The following is a 22,500-nucleotide window of genomic DNA, read 5'->3' as shown; positions in this document are numbered from 1 at the left end:
GAGATTGATAGATAGATAGACAGAGATTGATAGATAGAGAGAGAGAGATTAATAGATAAATAGAGAGAGAGATTGATAGATAAATAGAGAGAATGATAGATGAATAGAGAGAGAGATTGATTGATGAATAGAGAGAGAGATTGATAGATAAATAGAGAGAGAGATTAAAAGGTACATAGAGAGAGATTGATAGATAAACAAAGAGAGATATTGATAGATAAATAGAGAGAGAGATTGATAGATGAATAGAGAGAGAGATTGATAGATGAATAGAGAGAGAGATTGATAGATGAATAGAGAGAGAGATTGATAGATAAATAGAGAGAGAGATTAAAAGGTAAATAGAGAGAGAGATTGATAGATAAATAGAGATATTGATAGATAAATAGAGAGAGGGAGAGAGATAGAGATTGATAGATAAATAGAGAGAGAGAGACAGACAGAGAGAGAGAACGAATTCGCCCTTTTTTTTTTGGGGGGGGGGGGTTAGAATATCAGAGTCCGAACTATATTTCACATCACATTTTCCTTACGTAATCCTGTGACAGCTGTTGAGAGAAAAGCCTTATCTTCCCTCTTTTCCCATGTTTTCTTTTTTTTTTTCCTTTATTCTTTTTTTCTATTCCAGTTTTTTCCGTGTTTTCTCTTTTCATTTTTTTTTCTTCTTTAATTTTTTTCCCTCCTTTTTTTTCTTTTGTTGTTTTATCTCATGTTTCTTTCCTTCTCTTTTATCCTTTTCTCTCCTTTCCTTATTTATGTATTAATTAATATTCGTTTATTTATTAATGTATTCACAATTTTTTGTTTATTTATTAATGTATTCACAATTTTTTTTTTATTTATGTATTCACATTTTTTTTCTTATTTATTAATGTATTTACAATTTTTTATTTATTTATTTATGTATTCACAATTTTTTGTTTATTTATTTATGTATTTATTTAATGTCCTTTGAGTAGTTACTTGTCATATATAACCGCCAAAGGAAGAGGAAAGGAGATGGGAGGTTGGGGTTTGCTGACGTCACAAAGAGTCGGATATAAGGCCTTACACAACTTCCTACTTGGGAGAAGTTGTACGGGCTTTCGTAGAACTTCCAAGGGAGAAGCATGGGCTTTTATTTTGCTTCCAGGGGAGAAGTAGTGTGGGCTTTTATGCAACTTCCTGAGACGGTTTGATGAGTTTTTGTACAACTGAGAAGATACAACTTCCTCAGAAGTTGGATGGGCTTTTTTTTTACAACTTCCTGAGAAGTTTAGATGTTTTTTTTACAACTCCGTGACAAGTTTAGATGTTGTTTTTTTTACAACTTCCCGGGGAGAAGTTGGATGGGCTTCCGTAACGGGTTGGTCCAAAGGGGCTGTTATGTAACGTCGAATGGTCGGTGTGGGTTAGAATTGGGTGGGTGGGGGGGGGGGGGGTAATTGAGGGGGAGGGGGTCGTTTTGAAACTTTTCTGAAAAATGATTTAATGTTTCGGTTGATCTTTTGATGATTGGATTTTGGGCTGTCTCGGTAATGGGGATTGATTGTTATTGTTACCATCATCGTCATTTTTATTATTATCGTCGTCGTCGTCCTTGTTGTTGTTGTTGTTATTGTTGTTGGTATCATCATTATCGTCAGCATTATTATTGTTATTGTTATTACTATTATTATTGTTATTAATTATTATTATTATCGCTACTACTACTACTACTACTACTACTACTACTACTACTACTACTACTACTACTACTACTACTACTACTACTACTACTACTACTACTACTACTACTACTACTACTGCTACTACTACTACTACTACTACTACTACTACTACTACTACTACTACTACTACTACTACTACTACTACTACTACTACTACTACTACTACTAATTATTGGTATATTTATATTTATTATTATTATTACTACTATTATTATTATTATTATTATTATTATTATTATTATTATTATTATTATTGCTATAATTGTTATTATTATTATTATTATTATTGCTATAATTGTTATTATTATTATTATTATTATTGTTATTATTGTTATTTTGTCGCTGTTATTGTTATTGTCATTATCATTATTGTCATTATCAGCAGAAGCAGCATGACCATTCTTATCATGGAGCAGCGGGCATTCCTATCAGGCCGGATCAGGGGCGGTCATGCAACGTCTCATCGCGAAAGGCCCCACAAGAACGTAATCTCGGAGATATACGTCTGTAGACTTTATCTTTAAAAAAAGAATCTCCATTTTGTTGACATATTCCATCAGGTTGGAGTCACGCTTCCTGTCGCCGCCTCCTGTCAGGCCGACCTGGACTGGCATTATTCCTGTTGGGGCAGAACGGGGCAGAGTCACACAGAGAGAGAGGCGCAGGCTGATATACGCGTCGAAACACGCATACACAGATCCGGATATACCAATATATACGTACACACACGTGTACACACGCATACACATACGCGCGCGCGCACACACACTCACTCACACACACACATGCACACTCACACACACACACACACATGCACACTCACACACACACACACACGCACACGCACACTCACACTCACACTCACACTCACACTCACACTCACACTCACACTCACACTCACACTCACACCACACTCACACACACACATACACACTCACACACACATACACACTCATAAACACACACACATGCACACACACACACACATACACACATGCACACTCACACACACACATGCACACTCACACACTCACACACATACACACATACACACTTACACACACACACATACACACTCACACACACACACAGTCGCACACACACACACACACTCGCACACACGCACTCGCACACACGCACACACACACACACACACACACACAAACACACACACACACAAACACACACACACGCGCGGCCAAGTACATACGTACATATAGAACGACGAAATTCAAATGAAAAAAAAAAAAACACGAGTATATTTTCTTGAGACATTCCCAACTGCATTACATAATCCTTTTATTTTTTTTATTTTTCAATTTAATCAAGTGTTTCCTTCGACTTCACAAGTTAAGCGAAAGACGCCCTTATACAGACAGACAACCCCAAGAGAAATAAAACCTCGGGCATTAATTTCGAAATCTGAATTACCATTAATTAAATGCCAAGTGGGTAGACACAAGGCATAATTTATATCCGTTTAAGCCGTCATCTGACATGTTTAAGAGATTAAATTAATAAGCAGAGGCATTTTTTTTTTTTTTTTTTGCTCTCGGGAATTATGGCAAAGAATTAACGCCAGAATGGGAAACAGGTGATTGGTCCTTCTTTCCTTCTTCCTCTTCCTCTTTTTCTTCTTTCTCGTCCACCTTCTTCTCATCCTTCCTCGTCCTCTTCATCATTCTCTCTTTCCGCTCCTCTTTCTCTTCTTTCTATTCGTCGTCGTCTCCTCTCTCTCTCTTATCCCTCTCCTCCCTTCCTCCCCCTGTTTCTTCCCCTTTTCTCCATGAAAATGAAATGAGAACTGCGCACCTCCCCGCCGTCTGTGTTGCTGTATGTGGATTCCTGGCGATCGAGGCCATACGCGTGTTTGTCTTTCTTCTCTCTCTGCTTCTAAGTTTCTCTGTTTCTTTATCTCAGTTTGCCTGCCTCTCTTTCTCTTTCTGCTTGTCTCGCGCTCTCTCTCTGCTTCTGTCTCGCTTTCTCTCTCTCTCTCTCTCTCTCTTTCTGCTTCTGTCTCGCTTTCTCGATCGCTCTCTCTCTCACTCTCACTCTCCCCTCCACCTCCCCCCCCTCCCTCCCTCCCTCCTCCCTCCCTCCTCCCTCCCTCCCTCCCTCCCTCCCTCCCTCCCTCCCTCCCTCCCTCCCTCCCTCCCTCCCTCTTTCCCCCTCTTCCTCTCCCATTCTCCCTTCCTCCCTCCCTCCCTCTCCTCTCTTCTCTCCTCTCTCTTTCTCCCTCTCTCTCTCTCTCTCTCTCTCTCTCTCTCTCTCTTTCTCTCTCTCTCTGTCTCTCTCTCTCTCTCTCTCTCTCTCTCTCATTCTCTTGGTATTCGTCATGTTTGTTATCCATTCACAAATATTGAAGAAAAAAATAAATGAATGCGTAAATACGCTTCTTTTACACAATATATATGTATATATGTATGTATGTATGTATGTATGTATGTATGTATGTATGTATATCACACACGCACACACACACATGATATTCGTTTATCGACACCCCCATTTTTAAACATCCTTTTTTCCCTTCTTTATAGATCTCTCGAGCTATAAAATATTGAAGGCAAATTGCTTGATGAAGAAATTTGATCTCCAGCGCAGATAGTTTTATTTGAGCATCAATTTTGAGTAATTGCTTGTTTGGACTTTATGATTTTGCGTCCGTGTCCGTGAATGTCGTTATATCTTGTTTGTTTGTTTGTATCTTTCTTGTTATAGGCAGCTGTTTCTTATTTGTTTGTTTGTTTATTGAAATGGTGTGTTTAGTAATATTTACTGTTGCTGATTTTTTGGCATTTTTTTCGAATCGCATTTTTGCATGAATCAATTTAATAGGTGAGAAAAGAGGTTATGAAAGAGATTTTAATGTATGATATGATTAATAAGTAAATTTATAGATAAAAAAGAAATGCGATAAAGTTATCGTACCTGAAGTAGATAGAAAAATAATCATGCAGATAGTCATTAAAAACTGAATAAGAAAAGGAAAATGAAAATAGGTTAGAAGGCCAAGGTTTTCCTTTCGGGGATGAAGCGCCACCCCATCCCCCTCCCCCCCACTCTCACCTCCACACCCACCCCAACCCCCTTACTCCCCTATCCTCACCCCCTATACCCACCCCAACCCCCTTACTTCCCCCCTAACCCCCTACACCAATCCTCAACTCCCTTACTCCTCCCCTCACCCCCTAGACGTACCCCAACCCCCCCCTTACCTCCCCCCTAACCCCCTACACCCATCTCCAACCCCCTACTCCCTCCCCTTTCACTCGCTATACCCACCCCAACCCCCGTGCTCCTCACCCCTCTACACCCACCCCAACCTTCTTACCCCCTCACCCATACTCCCCTTTCTCCTCAGCCTCCCCCACCCCCACCCCATCCCTCTTACTCCCCTATCCTCAACCCCACCCCTACCCAAACCCCCTTACTTCTCGACCTCCACCTCCTCATCCTCTCCCCCTTACCCCCACCCGTACCCCAACCCCCTTTCTCCTCGATCTCCCCCCGTCATCCCCCCCCCCCGTCATCCTCTCCCCCATACCCCCCCCCCCATGTCGCGTGTCCCGCCCTGGACTCTCCCCGAATTGCAATCGACAATGCCAATATGCTCGTCAGTTGCGGCGGAAAGACACGCGTAATGGGATAGATCGGCGGATGTAAATTTGTGTGTTAAAAAAAAAGAGAAAAAAAGAAAAAAAAAAAAGAAAAAAAAAGTTAATGACATTAAGAAGATTGTGGGTCGTTCGTGTAAGGATTATCAAAGAAGGGAGGTGTATTTTGAGTTATTTTGATTAATTGATCAGTTGGTTGTTATTGTTATCATTATCATTATTATTATTGTCGCTGTTATTATTGTTATTATTATTATAATTTTAATTATTATTATTGGATTATTGGTATTACTAATATTATTGTTATTATTATTATTACAATCATTGTCATTATTATCATTATCTTTTATCGCCATCATTATCATCATCATCATCATCGTCATTGTTATTGATGGAAGTGGTTAATTTCTAATATATGCTGCTGCTTATGGTGTTTTTTTAGGGGGGGTGAGGTTACAGTATATACATATTTGTATATACATTTATATTCCCTCTTTTTAATTGTCATTCTTTCTTCTTCCTTCATTTATTAATTTCTCTCTTATTTTTCTTTGTTATTCTTCCTTTGTTTATTTATTTCCCCCTTTTATACTCCCTTCTTCCTTTATTTATTTATTTTTCCCTCTTTTTTAATTTCTATTCTTCCTTTATTTATTAATTTCCCCCTTCTTCCTTCATTCTTTGTTTACTTATTTTCCCGTCTTTTTTCATTTTTATTCTTCCTTCTTCCTTCCTTTATTTGTTTATTTTTCCTCTTTTTCATTATTCTTCCATCTTCCTTTATCTATTCGTTTCTCTTTTTTCCATTGCCATTCTTCCTTCTTCCCTCATTTATTTAACCCTCCTTTTATCATTTCTATGCTTCTTTCTTCCTTTGTCTGTTCATTTCTCTTTTTTATTCATTGTCATTCTTCCTTCTTCTCTTATTTATGCAATCCTCCCCTCCTTTTTTCATTGCCATTTTTCCTTCTTCCCTCATTTATTTACCCCCCTCCCCCTTTCTGTTTCGTTGCTGTTCTTCCTTCTTCACTCATTTACTCAACCCCCCCCCCCTCTCTTTTTCATTGCCATTCTTCCTTCTTCCCTCATTTATTCCCCCACTTTCTGTTTTTTTGCTGTTCTTCCTTCTTCCTTCATTTATTCAATCCCCCCTCTCTTATTCATTGCCATTTTCCTTCTTCCCTCATTTATCTCTCCCTCCCCCCTTCCTTTTTTTTCATCGCTATTCTTCCTTCTTCGAAAATTCTCCGAAGGGGCGCGGAGACACAGCCCGTGAACACAATTGCTTCTGTTTCTAGGTCGACGCCTCGTTCGCTCGTCTCATTTTGCGAAAGCCAAAAGTATGTCAGGCAAATTTTTTTATTTTTCATTTCCTTTTGCTTGTTCTTCTTATTTCGTATTCTTTTTTATTATTATATTATTTTGTCGTTTTTTTTTCAGGTGTTTTTTCTTTTTCTTTTTCCTCTTTCGTATTCCTTTTTTATTATTTTGTCAGTTTTTTTTCTTTTTCGTTTCCTTGTTTCATATTCTCTTTCTGTTATTATTTTTTCTTCGTTTTTTTTTTTTTTTTTTGGGGGGGGGTGAGGGATAGAGAAGATAATGAGATTCGGTGAAAGTCCTCATTTCGGCAGTGTAACAGGCCATCGGTGGGCTGGGACTGTCCTTGAAATGTTCTCATGCGATAGGAGGGGAGGGGAGGGGGGAGGAGAGGGGAGAGGAGAAGGGGAAGAGGGGAAGGGGAAGAGGAAGGGAAAGGAGCGAGGGAAAGGGGAAGGTGGAAGGAAAAGGGAAGTGGAAGGGGAATGACTGGAGAAGAAGGAAAGATGGGGAACTAGGGAGGAGGGGGAAAGAGGGGAAAGTGCGAAGGAAGGGAGCGGTAGGGAAGGGAGGAGAGGGAAGGGAGAGGAAAAGGAGGAACATGGAAGAGGGAAGAAGAGCGGGAGGGAGGGAACTGGGGAAGGAAAATGAGGGAATAGAGAGGAGGAGAGGCGGAAGGGAAGTGGGGGGGGGGGAGGGGAGGAGGCGAGGGAATGGAGGGACTGAGAAGAGAAATGGAGAGAAGAGGGAGGGTGGAAGGGAAGGGAGGGGAAGTGGGTAGCAGTGGGGAGGAAGGGCAAAGGGTAAGAAGGAGGAGGAGGAGGGACGGCGAGTGGAAATGTTGAGAGAGAAAGAGAGAGAGAAGGACGTCGGAAGAGGGATAGAAGAGTAAGAAGAAAGGCGAGGAGAGAGACTGGAGGAAGGGCAGAAGGGTGAGGTGAAGGGAGGAATAGGAGGAGGGGAGAGGGAGGGAGGGAGGGAGAGGAGAGAGAAAAAGAAAAAGAAAAAATTCTCCGCTTATAAATCTCTCCGGCGGTGCTTTATGTGACTGGTCGTTCGGATGATGTCAATCTTTCATCGTCTTTGCTCACATTCCCTCTTATTTTTATTTTATTTATTTTTTTTCCTTTCTTAGGCCTCTTTTCTCAGAAGAGGTTGCGCTGTGCAGAGGCTTTTTTTTTTACTTTCAGAATATTGTTTTGGGGAAAGGTTGTCCGGTTTCAGGAAAGACGGTTATTGCTGTTTGTCCTTCGTTTTACATGATTTCTGTTTGATTGTTGGAGCCGTGTGTATGTGTGTGTGTGTATGTGTATGTATATGTATATGTATATGTATATGTGTATGTGTATGTGTGTGTGTGTGTGTGTGTATATATATATATATATATATATATATATATATATATATGTATATATATATACATATATATATATATATATAATGTAAGTGTATCTATCTATATATACAGATAGATATAGATATAGATATGCATATATGTATATATATGTGTGTGTGTCTGTGTATGTGTATGTGCGTGTTTGTGTGTGTGTGTATGTGTATGTATGCATGTATATATATATATATATATATATATATATATATATATATATATATATATATATATATATATATATATATATATATGTATATACATGTACGTCCGGCCGCACCCGACACGCGACACCGACCCCGCAGCAGCAGCAGCCCGACCGCTTCGCTGCCGATGGGCGTGGCTGATCGAGAATCTCAAAATGGCGTGTTTGGGGCTGATTTGCGGGACGGGGCACACGCGCCCATTAGCGTCAGGGGTCAGGTCGGGTCGCGGTACTCTCGGGGTGGGGAAAAGGAGGGAAGGTGGACGGACGGGTGGGGGAAGGTGGGTTGGTGGAGGGAGGAAAGGGTGGTGGGTAAGGGGGTAGGGGGAAGAAGGTGGATGGGTGGGTGGGGAAGGTGGGTTGGTGGAGGGAGGAAAGGGTGGTGGGTAAGGGGGAAGAAGGTGGATGGGTGGGTGGGCAAGGTGGGTTGGTGGAGGGAGGAAAGGGGGGTGGGTAAGGGGGAGGGGGAAGAAGGTGGGTGGGTGGGGAAGGTGGGTGGGTAGGGGGGAGGGGGAAGGAGGTGGATGGGTGGGTGGGGAAGGTGGGTTGGTGGAGGGAGGAAAGAGGGGTGGGTTTGGGTTGGGTAGCGGGGAGAGGGAAGAAGGTGGATGGGTGGTTGGGGAAGATGGGTTGGTGGAGGGAGGAAAGAGGGGTGGGTTTTGGGGTGGTTAGGAGGGAGGGGGAAGAAGGTGAATGGTTGGGTGGGGAAAGTGGGTTGGTGGACGGAGGAAAGGGGGTGGGTTTGGGTTGGGTAGGGGGGAGAGGGAAGATGGTGGATGGGTGGGTAGGGGAGGGAGGAAGGGGGTGAGTAGGGGGGAGGGGGTAGAAGATGGATGGGTGGGTGAGGAAGGTGGGTTGGGGAGGAAGGAAAGGGGAGTGGTTAGGGCCGAGGGGGAGGGGGAGGAAGATGGGGATGAGTTTGGTGGGGAAGGTGATTGGGTTGGTGTGGGGTTGGAAGGAGGGAGGTTGGTGGGTTGGTTTTAAGGGGGCGGTGACACCGGTTGTTTGGTAGATGAGTGGGAGTTGGGAGGGGGAGGAAAGGTGGGTCGGTGGGCAGATGGTGATCAGGAGGAAAAGTGAGAGAAGAAGAGGCAAGGGGGTTAAAGATGGGAAAATAGGAAGGAGGGGGGGGAGGGACAAGAGGGGTTGGTGGGTGATAGGATGGTGAATGAAGGTGGGTTGATGGGAGGTAGGGTGAAGAAAGGTGGGTCAATAATCGGATAATGGGAGCGGAAAAGGGAGGGGCCGGATGAAGAGGTGGGAGAGAAGCGAGTGGAGCATAGAAGGGGAGAAGGAATGGAGAGAGAGAGAGGGAAGGAGGGAGAGAACGAGAGAGAGAGAGAACGAGAGAGCGAGAGAGTTGGAGGGAGAGAACGAGAGAAAAAGAGAGAGAGAGAACGAGAGAAAATCAGAGAGAGAGAGAGAGAGAGAGAGAGAGAGAGAGAGAGAGAGAGAGAGAGAGAGAGAGAGGTGGGGGTGGGGGGAGGGAGGGAGAGAGGGAGGGATAGAACGAGAGAGACAGAGAGAGGGAGAGGAAAATAGGGTCAGAGGGTGAACAATAAAGGAAGGGAGGAGGGAGGGGGAGGCTAGGAAGATGGGAAAAAAAGAAAAGGGGAGAAAAAGGGTCGAGGATGAATTTATAAATAAAAAGTAATAAAGGAGGTTAATTGGGATCGGATGAGGTAAATGGAAGGAGGGAGGAACAACAAAAGAAAAAGAAAACACTGAAGAAAAGGAAAGATGAAAATAGCAAACTACCAAAGGAATGAATGGCGGAACATAAAAAAGAAAAAAACAACAACGAAGAACCGAAAATATCTTTAGAAAGACACAATGCATACATAGAAAAAAACATAGAAACAAAAAAATGAATCTGTTTCAAAAAAGTGCTGTACCGGAAGTGACTTAACCCCCTCCCCCTCCCCCTCCTCCCCGTGGCCCAGGTAGTCTAACGGAAGACAAATGATTGGCATCGCCTCAAGGTCACTCGTTTCGAATCCCAATTTGTGTCGTTCGTCGCTGGTCGTTAACTTAAATCTGGCAACTGATGTCCGTAGATTTTATCAGCCTGACCGTCGACCCGAGTTGTCATAGAACAAAGCGTACAGTACGCCTCATTCTTAGATTTTACGTGGACGCAGAAATGTACATTTGCAATTTGTTATTGTTGCTGTTGTTGTTATAAACTTTCTGTAATAGATTTTCTTTTTCTGGTATAGATTTTCTGTAAACGATTTTTTTTTCTGGTGTATACTTTCTGGAACATATATTTTTTTCTGGTTTGTGGGAAATTGTGAAGCTACTGGATTTTTTTTTTTTGTTTATGTACATTTGCATTTTGTTATTGTTGCTGTTGTTGTTATAAACTTTCTGTAATAGATATTTTTTCTAGTATAGATTTTCTGTAATGGATTTTTTTTCTGGTGTATACTTTCTGGAACATATATTTTTTCTGTTGTGAAGTTACTGGATTTTTTTTTTAAGACATGTAAAAGGTTTTAAAAGATGCCTCTCGTTTGCGTGGCAGTTTGCGTCTCCTCGACAGGGTAGGGCGAGGGAGCGGGTCACGTGACTCCCGCTTATACGCAAGTCGGAGACCCCGCCATTTGCGCCGAAAGAAATTGTGATAAATGGTACATTCTTTTTTTTTTTCTTCTTCTTCTTCTTCTTTTCTTTCTTCTTCTTCGAGTTCGGTTCACCCTGTGCTGGATTTCTATAATGGGCGATATCTCAGTGATTTGTGGCGTTCTCATTTTTTCTCCTGACAAGGAAGTTCGAATAGAAAATGTGGTAGTAGTTACGGAGATGAATTCATGTGTGTTTATTGATTTTTTGTTTAATCAAATGAAATGTATTGAATTTGAATATTGAAATTTAAACCATACATTACAGATCATCTAGATATTGGTAGATATTTCAAATCAAATGTACATTTATATCAAAATCATACTTTTCTCCATTGCAATTAACCCGTCACCCCCTCTCCCTCAAAAAGATCAAAAAATAAAAAAAAACTTGATAAATCACAGATAATTACAGTTATATCGAAATGATACATGTCTCCATTCCGTCCCTTCGCAACCAAACTAAAACTAAAGCTAAATGACACACAAAAACACCATATCTAAAATAATTTCGTTTTTCCAGATTTACCGCGAGCTGGGACAGGACATGGAGGCGGCGGCAGTGAGCGGGTACAACGCCTGTATTCTTGCCTATGGACAGTCAGGCTCAGGAAAGACCTACACCGTCTTGGGGCATAAGGTGAGGAGGGAGAGAGAGACAGACAGACAGACAGACAGACAGACAGACAGACAGACAGACAGACAGACAGACAGACAGACAGACAGAGACAGAGAGAGAGATTTTTCTTTCAGGAAATCTGCTGTGTAGTTTGTGTGATTATGTCTTTATTGTTATTATTATTATTGTTTTATAGTTATAATAATAATTATGATAATAATAATTATTATTATTATAACTACTACTACTACTACTACTGCTAGATTTATTACTGTAATTACTATTATTATTACTAGTTATTGCTGTGATTAGTATTATTACTACTATAATCATTATTATTATTGTTAATATTGAAATAATTATGAGGATAATAATGATAATGATGATCATCATCATTATCATCACATCATCATCATCATTATTATTATCATCATCACTATTATCATCGCTATCATCATCATCATCATTTTTAATTACGTTTAAATTATCGCAATTTTTCAGGGGTTGTGATATTTCTTTAGCCGGAAGTGTGATACTGTTCTCTAAGGATAGATAGAGGTATCAGATTAGGCCGCTTTTGCACAGAGGAACAGCATCCATACTCTACCACATACGCACACCATATCCCCAGAAAGTGAAACGAAGAACAGAATTCGTGGTAATAGATGTTGAAAAATATAAATGGCGAAAATGAATAACCTCACTAGAGACGTGATTATCATTCATGCTTTGCGAGGAAGTTATGAATAACGTTCTTAAAAGGGTGAAGTTATTCATTCCCAAAAGAGACACGGAACTGAATGCCAGTTTTAAAAGGCCAAGTCATTCATTCCCAAAAGCTATCTGGAACTCAGTGCCAGGGTCTCAGTAACTGAAGCTGTTTATTCCCCAAAGCATGGAATTGAATGCCACTGACTCTATTCCAGGAATCTCCCGGCTTGGCCCCCAGGATATGCCAGGGGCTCCTCACCCGCCTACAGCAGAGGTACGCCCCCGACGACCTCTGCGCGCAGGACTTCTCGCTCACCCTCAGGTAGGTCTAAGGGGGGAAAAAGGGGGGGGGAGAGGTCAAAGGTCATGGGAACTTTGGTGGACGAAAGTTTGTTTGTTTGAGGTAAGCCTAAGGGGAGAAAAGGGAAAAGGAACTTCGAATATCGGAAGCTTGTTTGTTTGAGGTAGGCCTAAGGGAAAACAAAGGAAGAGGTCAATGGGTTTGGAAGCTTTGATGGCCGAAAATTTGTTTGGGGACGTTGGTGTAAGTTTTTTTTCTCTCTCTGCCTTGTTACATTGGGTTTATGTTAAATAAAGGGGAATTGGAATTTTATATGACAATGTTAGTTTATGTTGAAAATAGACTGATATTTCTTGTATATGGAGATCATGTTATCGGTAAACCAGTAGTGGTTTGTAATGTAATACTTATTAACATCAACCCATATAGGAATATAAAAAAACATAATGATAAAGAAAATTAAATAGGCTGAGATTTTTTCTGCCCTAAAGGAATAAAAAAACACGCTGTTTATGAAGATCCATTTTCTATTTTTACGTAACAGCCTGGTTGAGATCTACAATGAGAGGGTACGGGATCTGCTCACGGGCAATGACCAGGGGCGGCACCTGAGGGTACGAGAGCATCCCCACACAGGTCCCTATGTTGATGGTGAGTCCCGGTGTGAGATTTTTGAGTCAGTGTGTGAGATTTTTGAGTCAGTGTGTGAGATTTTTGAGTCAGTGTGTGAGATTTTTGAGTCAGTGTGTGAGATTTTTGAGTCAGTGTGTGAGATTTTTGAGTCCGTGTGAGATTTTTGAGTCAGTGTGTGAGATTTTTGAGTCCGTATGTAAGATTTTTGAGTCAGTGTGTGAGATTTTTGAGTCCGTGTGTGAGATTTTTGAGTCCGTGTGTAAGATTTTTGAGTCCGTGTGTGTGATTTTTGAGTCTGTGTGAGATTTTTGAGTCCGTGTGTGAGATTTTTGAGTAATTTCGAGAGGTTTTCTTATATTGTGTCCTCTTTCTTTCTTGGTTCAGATGAATGAACTGTCTATCGAATGTAGATTGCGATTGATTTAAATACATAACTTATGTATTTGTGTGCAGGTGTACATTGTTTTGGAATTCATTTATGAACTTGTGTATGGTAGGTTTCAGTTTATTAACTATTGTATTTTAGATTATGTTGAGCTTCAGTACGGAACTTGTGTGGATTTTTGTGCAGGAGAGGACACTGTCGTAGAATGTATTTAATAACTGTATGGTTGATTTGCGTTAAGTACCTGTGCATTTTATCCGCGTTAGAGTACGTTGTATTTTGCTACACTAGGCCATTCAACCCCCTTCCTTTACAGGTGTGACGCGCCACCCCATCACAGACACGAGTGAAGCGTGGGCGTTGCTGGAGCGTGGGCGGGCGAGTCGCAGTGTGGCTCCCACGGCTTCCCACGCCCATTCGTCGAGGTCCCATGCCCTGCTGACCTTAGATGTGACCCAGCCCGCCGCCCACACTCGCTCGGCGCTCACCTTGGTTGATCTGGCAGGGAGGTATGGGAGAGGATGGCGTGTGTAATGCGTATAGTGCTATATGCTGATCCTTAAGTTTGGTTTTCGTGTATTTAATTATAAACTATGATGGTTTTGTTAGATTTAATTCGTGAATTGATTTATGTATGTATTTTCTTTCTATTAAAAACTGTGTAACCTCATACATACTTTTACAGGGAAAGTAGAATATTCATTTTCCACTATGCAATGCCTTTGGATAGATTTCTTTTTTTTTTACCTGTTTTTGGAAACTATTTACACAACCCTATACCATTACATTTCCTATTTGACAGTGAACGAGCGAGCGAGGAAGTTGACAAGACCAGGTTGACGGAGGGAGCCAGCATCAACCGCTCGCTCGTGACGCTTGGCAATGTCATCTCTGCTCTAGGTAAAGGTCGAAGGACTTACTGTTGTGTGGGAGAAAGGTTCGAATCAGTTAAAGTGAGCATTATGCTGATGGAAAATTGGAATGGGTGGAAAATAGGAATAGGCCTTACTGTTGCATTTGGCAAAGGTTGAATCATTATAAGTGAACGGTGATTCCGAGGGAAATATGAGTAGGTCTTGCCGTTGGATGTGGTTAGAGTTGAATCATTTTAAGTGAACATTTTGCTGATAGGAACTGGGAATAGGTCTTTTATCGTTGTGTGTAAGAAAGGTTCGAATCGTTTGAAGGGAACACTAATGCTGATGGAAAATAGGAAGCATAAATGTGTGTAATTGCTGATCATGGTTGTCCAATTTGTGATGCAGGAAAAATTAACTGCAATGTGCGTTTTTTTCCTCATCACAGTGTGAATCAGTTGTATTTATTACATTGGCTACAGTGTCTCCTTTTGAATTAACAATGTAGGTATCATTGGTGTAAACAAAGTAGGGACCATTGACATAAACAAAGTAGGGAATCATTGATATAAACAAAGCAAGAACCAGTGACATAACCAAAATAGGGACCATTGATATAAACAATGTAGGGATCATTGATATATTTTATGCAACAAATTTGACTGCCATAATATCCAGCATATTATTAATATAGATTATACGCCTTGCGTATGTGTTACTGTAGCATGCTTACTGTACCTTTATTACAGCATTTGGGTCATTTATCTCTTTGTAATTTGTAATCAGATTTTTTACGTTAATGCCATTATGTGTAACATCGATAAATAAGTGTCATTCCGTTGAAGTAGTTTTGAGTGGCACTCCTACTAGCCATGTATTCAAAGACCATTCATAAAAAAATCATAGATAGGAAAAGTTTTTATGGTAGTCATGTATTCGGAAGGCTTTCTATTCGCAGTCTTGAGTTCGATAGCCATTTGTAGTAGTCATATTCACACTCATGTTATTCTTATCTAGTCGTCCACAAGGCTCGTGGCTGCATTTGCTGTGGTAGGTCTAACAAAGACAAATCTGCATGCGTATAACTTCTATGTGGATATTGTAATGTGTATTACTGTTTTTTCTCCTATATTAATTGCATCCCTTTTCATTGTTCTTTCTTAAGTAAAAAAACAGTATGTAGGGTAGTACATGCAGTGTAGTTCTGTATGTAAGATTAATAAACTTTTTATACTTTAATAGCTTCATGGTAGTAATTAAGTCGTATTTTATAGTGTCTTTATTTATTTTTAACAAAAACAGATATAGAATTCTGTCTTAAAAAGTATTCCAAGATTCTGTTTATAGATATGAAAAATAAATTCTGTAGCTGAATTGCATGATAAATAAAAATTCTTCTTTTTATGATAATCTGTGGTATAAAAGTTAAAATATGGGTTGTAGGTACAGTTACTAATTTCTAGTCACATATTTGATATTATGATACTAATTTCTGAGCTAAGTTTACTTGAACGAAATCTAGGTTTCTAAGGATTTCTTTGTCCCAAATTGCAACTTTAACAATTTTAACATAATCACCTCTCAATTAAAAGTTCCTTTATAGAGAAGAAATAAAATAAATGGCCCCTTTTAATTCATATAACAAATAGCCTCCTCTAATCTTTACGACTCACGAATGTAGAAAACTTCAGTGATAGATCATGTCTCTTATACTTATACTTTCCATCCGTCAAACAGCTGAACGTGGTGCGAATTTAGGATCCACGGTGGCAATGTCGCCCCTGGGTTCCAACCTCTCCCTCTACAGCGCCACCTCCCGCCCCTCCTACGCGCAATCCCACACCACAATCCCCGACGGATATCCTGCCGAAGGACAGAGGAAGGCTTCCAAACTCCCCTTCATTCCTTATAGGGATTCGGTGCTGACCTGGCTCTTGAAAGACACGCTTGGAGGCAATGCTAAAACTTTGATGATTGCAAGTGAGTGGTCTTCTTCATCATCATTTTCTTCTTCTTTCTTCGTATTTATTCTTTCTTCTTTCTAAATTTTGAGATCCTGACGTGGTTGCCATGTTTGTATTTCTTATTTGTATTTTTATGTTAATTAAGTTTTAGATGTGTATTGTTTGGTTGACATTACATTTTCCCTACGAAATACGTCTCGATAGAGCCTGATAAACTTTATTTCCCTTGAAGCGATGTCTCCGTCAAGCACTAGCTTTGCCGAGACCGTTGCAACCTTACGCTATGCCACACGTGCGCGTTGCATCGTCAACATGCCCGTGGTGAACCTTGACTCTGGAACGGCCACTATCAGGAGCTTGAAGAAAGAAGTGGCTGCCCTTCGGAGACTGTTATGTGATGCTAATGTAAGTGGGATGAACGGCTTTTCCTTTGTTTTTTAATGTTTTTTTATTCTTTTAATGTGTAGATTTCATTTTGCTATATTTAAGGGAGAAATTTTTTTTTAGATTTTCCATGGTATTCCGATCAGTTTTAAGGTTTCAAACAAAGCTGATGGAGAGAATTCCCATTAAAAAATACAATTTGATTTGTCACAAAATCTTAAAGAATATTCGATGTGTCACCGAAACCCCTGCCATCTCTCTCCCTTCGACAGCCTTCCGTCATGCAGTCACTTGGCGCAAGTGGCACTGCACTGCTGGACTTGATCTCAAACGCATCAACCTCGGACCTCACCCGAGACTGGATCGATCGCCTGCAAGTGGAGGCGACGAGCGACCACAAGCGAGTGCGGAGGAGGAGCGCCCCCGTCGGCCGAGGCTCCTCCGGGAAGATGAACCGCTCGACGTCCTCCCTCGTCAGCGTGGACGCGGGGCAGAGCTCGTGCGGGCCCAGGGACGTCATCGTGGAGACGGAGCTGCCCTACCTGCTCAACACGCTGGACGACCACAACGCCTCCAGCATCATTATTTATCATATACAGGTGGGAGTCGTGGAGGGAAGTGGTGGCTGTGTCGTGTCATGTCTGTTCTGTTGATGTTGATTTTTAATGCTATTTATTTTCAAGTTTGATGTTGCATTTCTCTTTACAATTGTCTTTTTTCTTTTAAATGGTAGAACTGGGGAAGAAAATTGCAGGTTTAGTGTTAAACGGTTCTTACAAAAAATGAGTTTGCGTTATATAACAAATTAATTAAACTGACATATCACTTGGAATTATTATTTTATATAGACTTATGAATAGCGTGTTGTCAGACTGTTCTGTGGTCCAAATCTAACCAAGAGACATTAGTCAGATTATTCATTTTATACCTCAAGGTTTAATTTATCGTAACCCCTCACCCCTCCACTCAACATATTTTCATAGATGACTTAATAGTCCCCAGTATGAGGCTTATCTTTATCTCAATAACTGTTTTCCAATATATTTATTTAGGGAAAAGGAAGATGCATATTTCAAACTTTAGCTTCTACTTTCAAGCCATATCTAAATAAAAGTTTCGTTGATATTTGTTCACCGATACTTCATTCAGATGCTGTATTTATCAATCAGATTATCAGCAGATACTTCCTAATAGTGTTTTGATATTATGTTCACCAGAACATGTGAATTATATCCGTCATTTCTCGTATTACGTTCCACCAGCGTAACACCTGTACTAAGTTAGAATAGCATCATATTCTAGCATTATCTTATTATGTGTTGTTATATATTTTTTTACATAGAGTGGAGCCTCTGTTGTGGGGAGTGGAGAAAATGCAGATTTGCACCTCAGCGGGCCAGGGGTGGCTCCGTCGCACTGCACGCTGGCGCATGCGCGTGGTGCAGTTACACTCAGGTAAATATTTTCTTAGGTATTTGATCATGTTAAAGATGTTAATGAGATTTTTTTTTAATTGGGCTGAATGTTAGCGTAGGAGTATGTTTTATTTGTAGTTATTTATGAGTGTTTTATTTGGGCAATATTTCAACAGTAGGTGATATTATAGGGTCTACCTTTAACATGAAAGGTGGTGTGATGTCCTTGAGAATTGCATTGCCAAAAGAAAGTGGAACAGTACTAAAGTAAAATAGTTTTGACGTAACGAGGAAGAATTTGCCCGTTCGTGAGCAAGGTCTATATAAGTACTTATATAGACCTTGTTCGTGAGTAGATGGGTGTTCAAGGCAGCTGTACATGACAGAAGGCCATCAGAACATCATCATTTAGAAATTTGGCTTGTATAGTATTTATGAAAACGGTCATTGTAATTTTTACTCCTATGACTTGAAAAACGCAGAGACATCAATATTCATAACAAAATAAACTACCTAATAATAACATGATTTACACTCACATACAAGACACAGGAAAGTGAAGAATTCCCATAGAGTTTATCGCAGACTTTGAATGACTGACTAAAGGAAAATAGGACGAACGGAAAAGAGAAAATAGTAACAAAGAACCATTTCCATCAGAGAGATTGACATAGGACGTTTCCTCTTACGATTTTGCTAACAATGAATTTATAATAACTGTTTTATGTGTGGGGAATCCATATAATTCCCTGAGACACTGAAAAGGTATAGATTATTTGCAAATCACTTGTATCAATCTCACACATATACGCAGACCATCAGGAAAATACATTCTCATCACCACAAGGCATTCAAACCAATAGAAGACGAGTACGTTTTAGTTCCCATAACGAGACAATACCTGAAATGTGATATTGAATGTGCTTCGTCCCAACAGGTGCTTAACAGGCTGCGAGGTGGAAGTCGATGGCCAAGTCCTTGCGGAAGGAGGTGCGAGGAGACTCAAGGACGGGGATGTCATAACCATTGGGTCTCGGGCCTTCACCTTCCACACGCCGACGCGGACGAGGCCGAGGTCCAAGTCCTGCCCGCGCCATGAGGTGAGCGCTCGGGGGTTTGTTTAGTGTTTCGTATTTGTTTGTTTGTTTACTTGTTAGTTAAATTATTTACTTGATTGTTTGTTTTTGTTTGTTTATCTATTTGTTTGTATATTCATGTTTGTATGTTTATATATTTGTTTGTTTATCTATTTGTTTATATATTTGTTTGTTTATCTATTTGTTGATATATTTATTCAGTAGTTTATATATTTATTTACTCGGTAGTTTATATTTTTTTTATTCGGTAGTTTATGTATTTATTTATTCAGTAGTTTATTTATTTATTTGTTTATATATTGATTTGGCAATTCATTTATTTGTTTTTTTTTCAGTATTTGTTCATGTATACATTTGTTTTTTATTCATTTATTTACATATATTTTTTATTTGTTACGGGTTGATGTTTCCTGTTGTGAATCGGTAGTTCGAATGCTGGAAAGGATGGAAGGTGCAGATCGTCATTGCTAAACGCTGGAGAAATTGCTACTGATAATTGGGAAATTGAAACGAATGAGATTTAATGCCAGACCGGTCGTATGTTTTTGATATGAAAAAAATTGGCCTGGAAATGCGATTCATTTAGGATCACCGTATACACATTGAAATATGCAAATATTTGAATCTATTCATAATGTATGTAGTTAGAATAAAATGCCAGGGTAAAACTATTGTCTTTGGAATGATATAAAAGGGTATCTGGAATATTGCTTGAAATAGTGATATTAAAGTTTAATAATATAGTAATTAAAGGCAAGGCATTTGTGAATGTTCAAAGACATGCGAAACCAAATGTAAATATAAAAAAATAAAGTGAATTATTAGAGTAAGACGTAATTTCAGGTGAAAATTCTTACTCATCACTGAAAAGAAGACCAGCATTTTACACTATATGTGCAAGTTATTTATATATATAATTCTTTCAGTAGATGTATTTTCATATTCAGTGGGGAACTTAGACTGTAATGCGATGAGAGCAGAAACATAACATCTGTATTGACTTTAAGGCTTTTACTACTGAAGACATTTCATACAGCCGCTAGTCGTTTTTCAGACACTTTACGTATTTAATGTGGTAAGACAATAACTTACGTATTTTTTAGCTTCTTAAGCAATGGCACCTTGGAACGAAAATCTTTAGTTGTAATAAATGTCTGTAAAGATTTTTTTTTGTTAAGTGATAGTTGTCACGTTATGATGATAAATGGATCGATATCCAAACCATAATTTCACTACATAATATACCAATCAACTTCTGGGAACTATTCGAGGGATAGCGCCGGGTATGGTAGTGGAAACGTCTACACTGGAACGGGATTAGTAGTTGCCTCATTGGTAGATGGTGTTCGTAGGGTCTCCATCGTATTTGTCTGTCGTTGCCTGTGCTTCAGGGAAGTCGTCCCTTCGAACAGACGTGATGACGGGTCTCAGGTTTCTTCTTCTTCGTTTCTTTTTTCCCTCTTCCTCGTCCTATTCGTTTTCGGTTTCTTTTTTTCCCTTCTTCCTTTTTTATCTTCTCATTCTTCTTTTCCTTTTTCTCCTTCTCATTCCCTTCTCCTTCGTCCTATTCTTTTTCGGTTTCTTCTTTTTTTCCCTATTCCTTTTCTTTTCTTCTCATTCTTCTTCTTTTTCATTTTCTTATTATTATTATTCCCTTCTCCCTATTCTATTTCTTTTCTTTTCCTATATTTGTTCATATTATTGGTAAGAAAAAGTCTTATGGGAGATTTTTACGGTATAAATTATGAATATGTCAATGCAGAGACACAGCGATCACTGGGTTGTGCATCTCTATGTAGGACAGGGCGGTGGTGAGAGTCGTAGTCATCTCGTAATAGTGATGGTGACTGTAGCCTGCCTGAGGTGACTGTAGCCTGTCTAAGGTGACTGTAGCCTGCCAGAGGTGACTCTAGCCTGCCTGAGGTGACTAGCCTGTAGGTGACTCTAGCCTGCCTGAAGTGACTGTGAGCGAGTGCGCCGTCCAGAGAACTGTGACTGATGTAATCCAGTTAGGTATTGGGGAAAGGAGAAGGGGGGGCGGGAGGGTAGAGGGGTTAAAGTGGGGGAGGGACGTTGGGGGGTAGGGGAGGGAAGAGATTAGGAAGGGGGGGAGGAGAGGAGGAGAATGGAGATCCCACCGATGGCAGGCTCAGTCTCACCCTCACGCCCGTGCCACCCACACGCCCACGACTCTCAAGCGCCCACGCATTGGTGCTCGAACTTGACTTTTAATTACTTTTTGGTTTTGACTCCAAACTAGGGTGAATATTTAATTTGATGGTAGTTTGTTTAATGTATAGTAATTCATTTAGTTTGATCCTTATGTTCTTAGTAATTTCAATTAGTAGAGTTTTAATTAGAATAAGCTGTAACATATATGAGTTTATTGCTACACGCTATTAAGGTTTGCTTAATCACACACTAATAACTTGTATTGTAGACTTTAAATGTGAAAGTTATTAATCGTTAGTATTTTTAGGGTTATTTTAGTATACTTATAATTATGATTCTTTACATGGTTTGTTTATATTAGATCAGGGTGCAATCGGATTGACTGTAAAAATAGCGATTTTGACACGATTCATATATGTTTATGTATCAAAGAAAATGTAAGATAAAAGAAAAAACATTTTGTCAGGGGAACATTTCCAAAAACTTTTATATTTTTTTTCTGAAGTGGTCCACATTATGATACGTACAGTTTACTGTTTCCAGTGTAAAGAAAAACGACAGTTACAAAAGAGAAATAATGAGATGCGTAAATCAAAATCAGAGGCTAAATTGTATTAAAAAAAATCTTCTGTCTCCGAAGAATAAAAAAAAAAAAATCTTAAAGAACGCCCCCCTCAAGCTCACGAAAAGTAAGAAACCCGAAGGCAGACATATTTAGAAGACCGGCACAAGATGGTTTTGCATTAAAAAATAAACATATATATCCCCCATAACTAAAGAGATGCTAACAAAATCCTCGAAGAACTTGATAAGGAATGAGGAAAGCCACACGTCAGGCATAATGAGAAAGCCGGCATAGGAGGTGGCTTTGGCTCAGCACTTTCCTGAGGTTAAACAGTAGTGTCTCTTGCGTCACGGCGCGCAGGACGCTACTCTTGTGTCACTTCCCGCGCTGAGGTCGGCACAATATGGCGCCGGCTCAGCTGTAACCGACGCGCGGGGGGGAGGGGGGGGGTAAGGAAGGAAGAAAGAAAGGAAAAAATGCGCTCTCGTGAACATGTTTTTTGAATGGTTCACTTAAATCTCCATCAGGGTCACTT

General features: G+C 40.0%; 1 protein-coding gene across 1 annotated transcript in view; it reads left to right on the top strand.

Annotated features, from left to right (window-relative positions):
* The window catches only part of LOC113809335 (uncharacterized), a 183,422-nt gene that overhangs the window by 122,603 nt on the left and 38,319 nt on the right, over window positions 1-22,500 (top strand). Inside the window, exons 4-13 of the mRNA XM_070142284.1 lie at window positions 11,386-11,502; window positions 12,408-12,514; window positions 13,038-13,144; window positions 13,828-14,020; window positions 14,314-14,411; window positions 16,106-16,348; window positions 16,565-16,737; window positions 16,989-17,315; window positions 18,059-18,171; window positions 19,069-19,231. Of these exons, the coding sequence (XP_069998385.1) occupies window positions 11,386-11,502; window positions 12,408-12,514; window positions 13,038-13,144; window positions 13,828-14,020; window positions 14,314-14,411; window positions 16,106-16,348; window positions 16,565-16,737; window positions 16,989-17,315; window positions 18,059-18,171; window positions 19,069-19,231 (1,641 nt within the window). The remainder of the gene's footprint in view (window positions 1-11,385; window positions 11,503-12,407; window positions 12,515-13,037; window positions 13,145-13,827; window positions 14,021-14,313; window positions 14,412-16,105; window positions 16,349-16,564; window positions 16,738-16,988; window positions 17,316-18,058; window positions 18,172-19,068; window positions 19,232-22,500) is intronic.

Source organism: Penaeus vannamei, chromosome 29 (genome assembly GCF_042767895.1).
Source record: "Penaeus vannamei isolate JL-2024 chromosome 29, ASM4276789v1, whole genome shotgun sequence".
NCBI classification, from domain to species: domain Eukaryota; kingdom Metazoa; phylum Arthropoda; class Malacostraca; order Decapoda; family Penaeidae; genus Penaeus; species Penaeus vannamei.
Note: the sequence above shows the minus strand (reverse complement) of the source record. Positions and strands in the feature narration are given on the sequence as shown.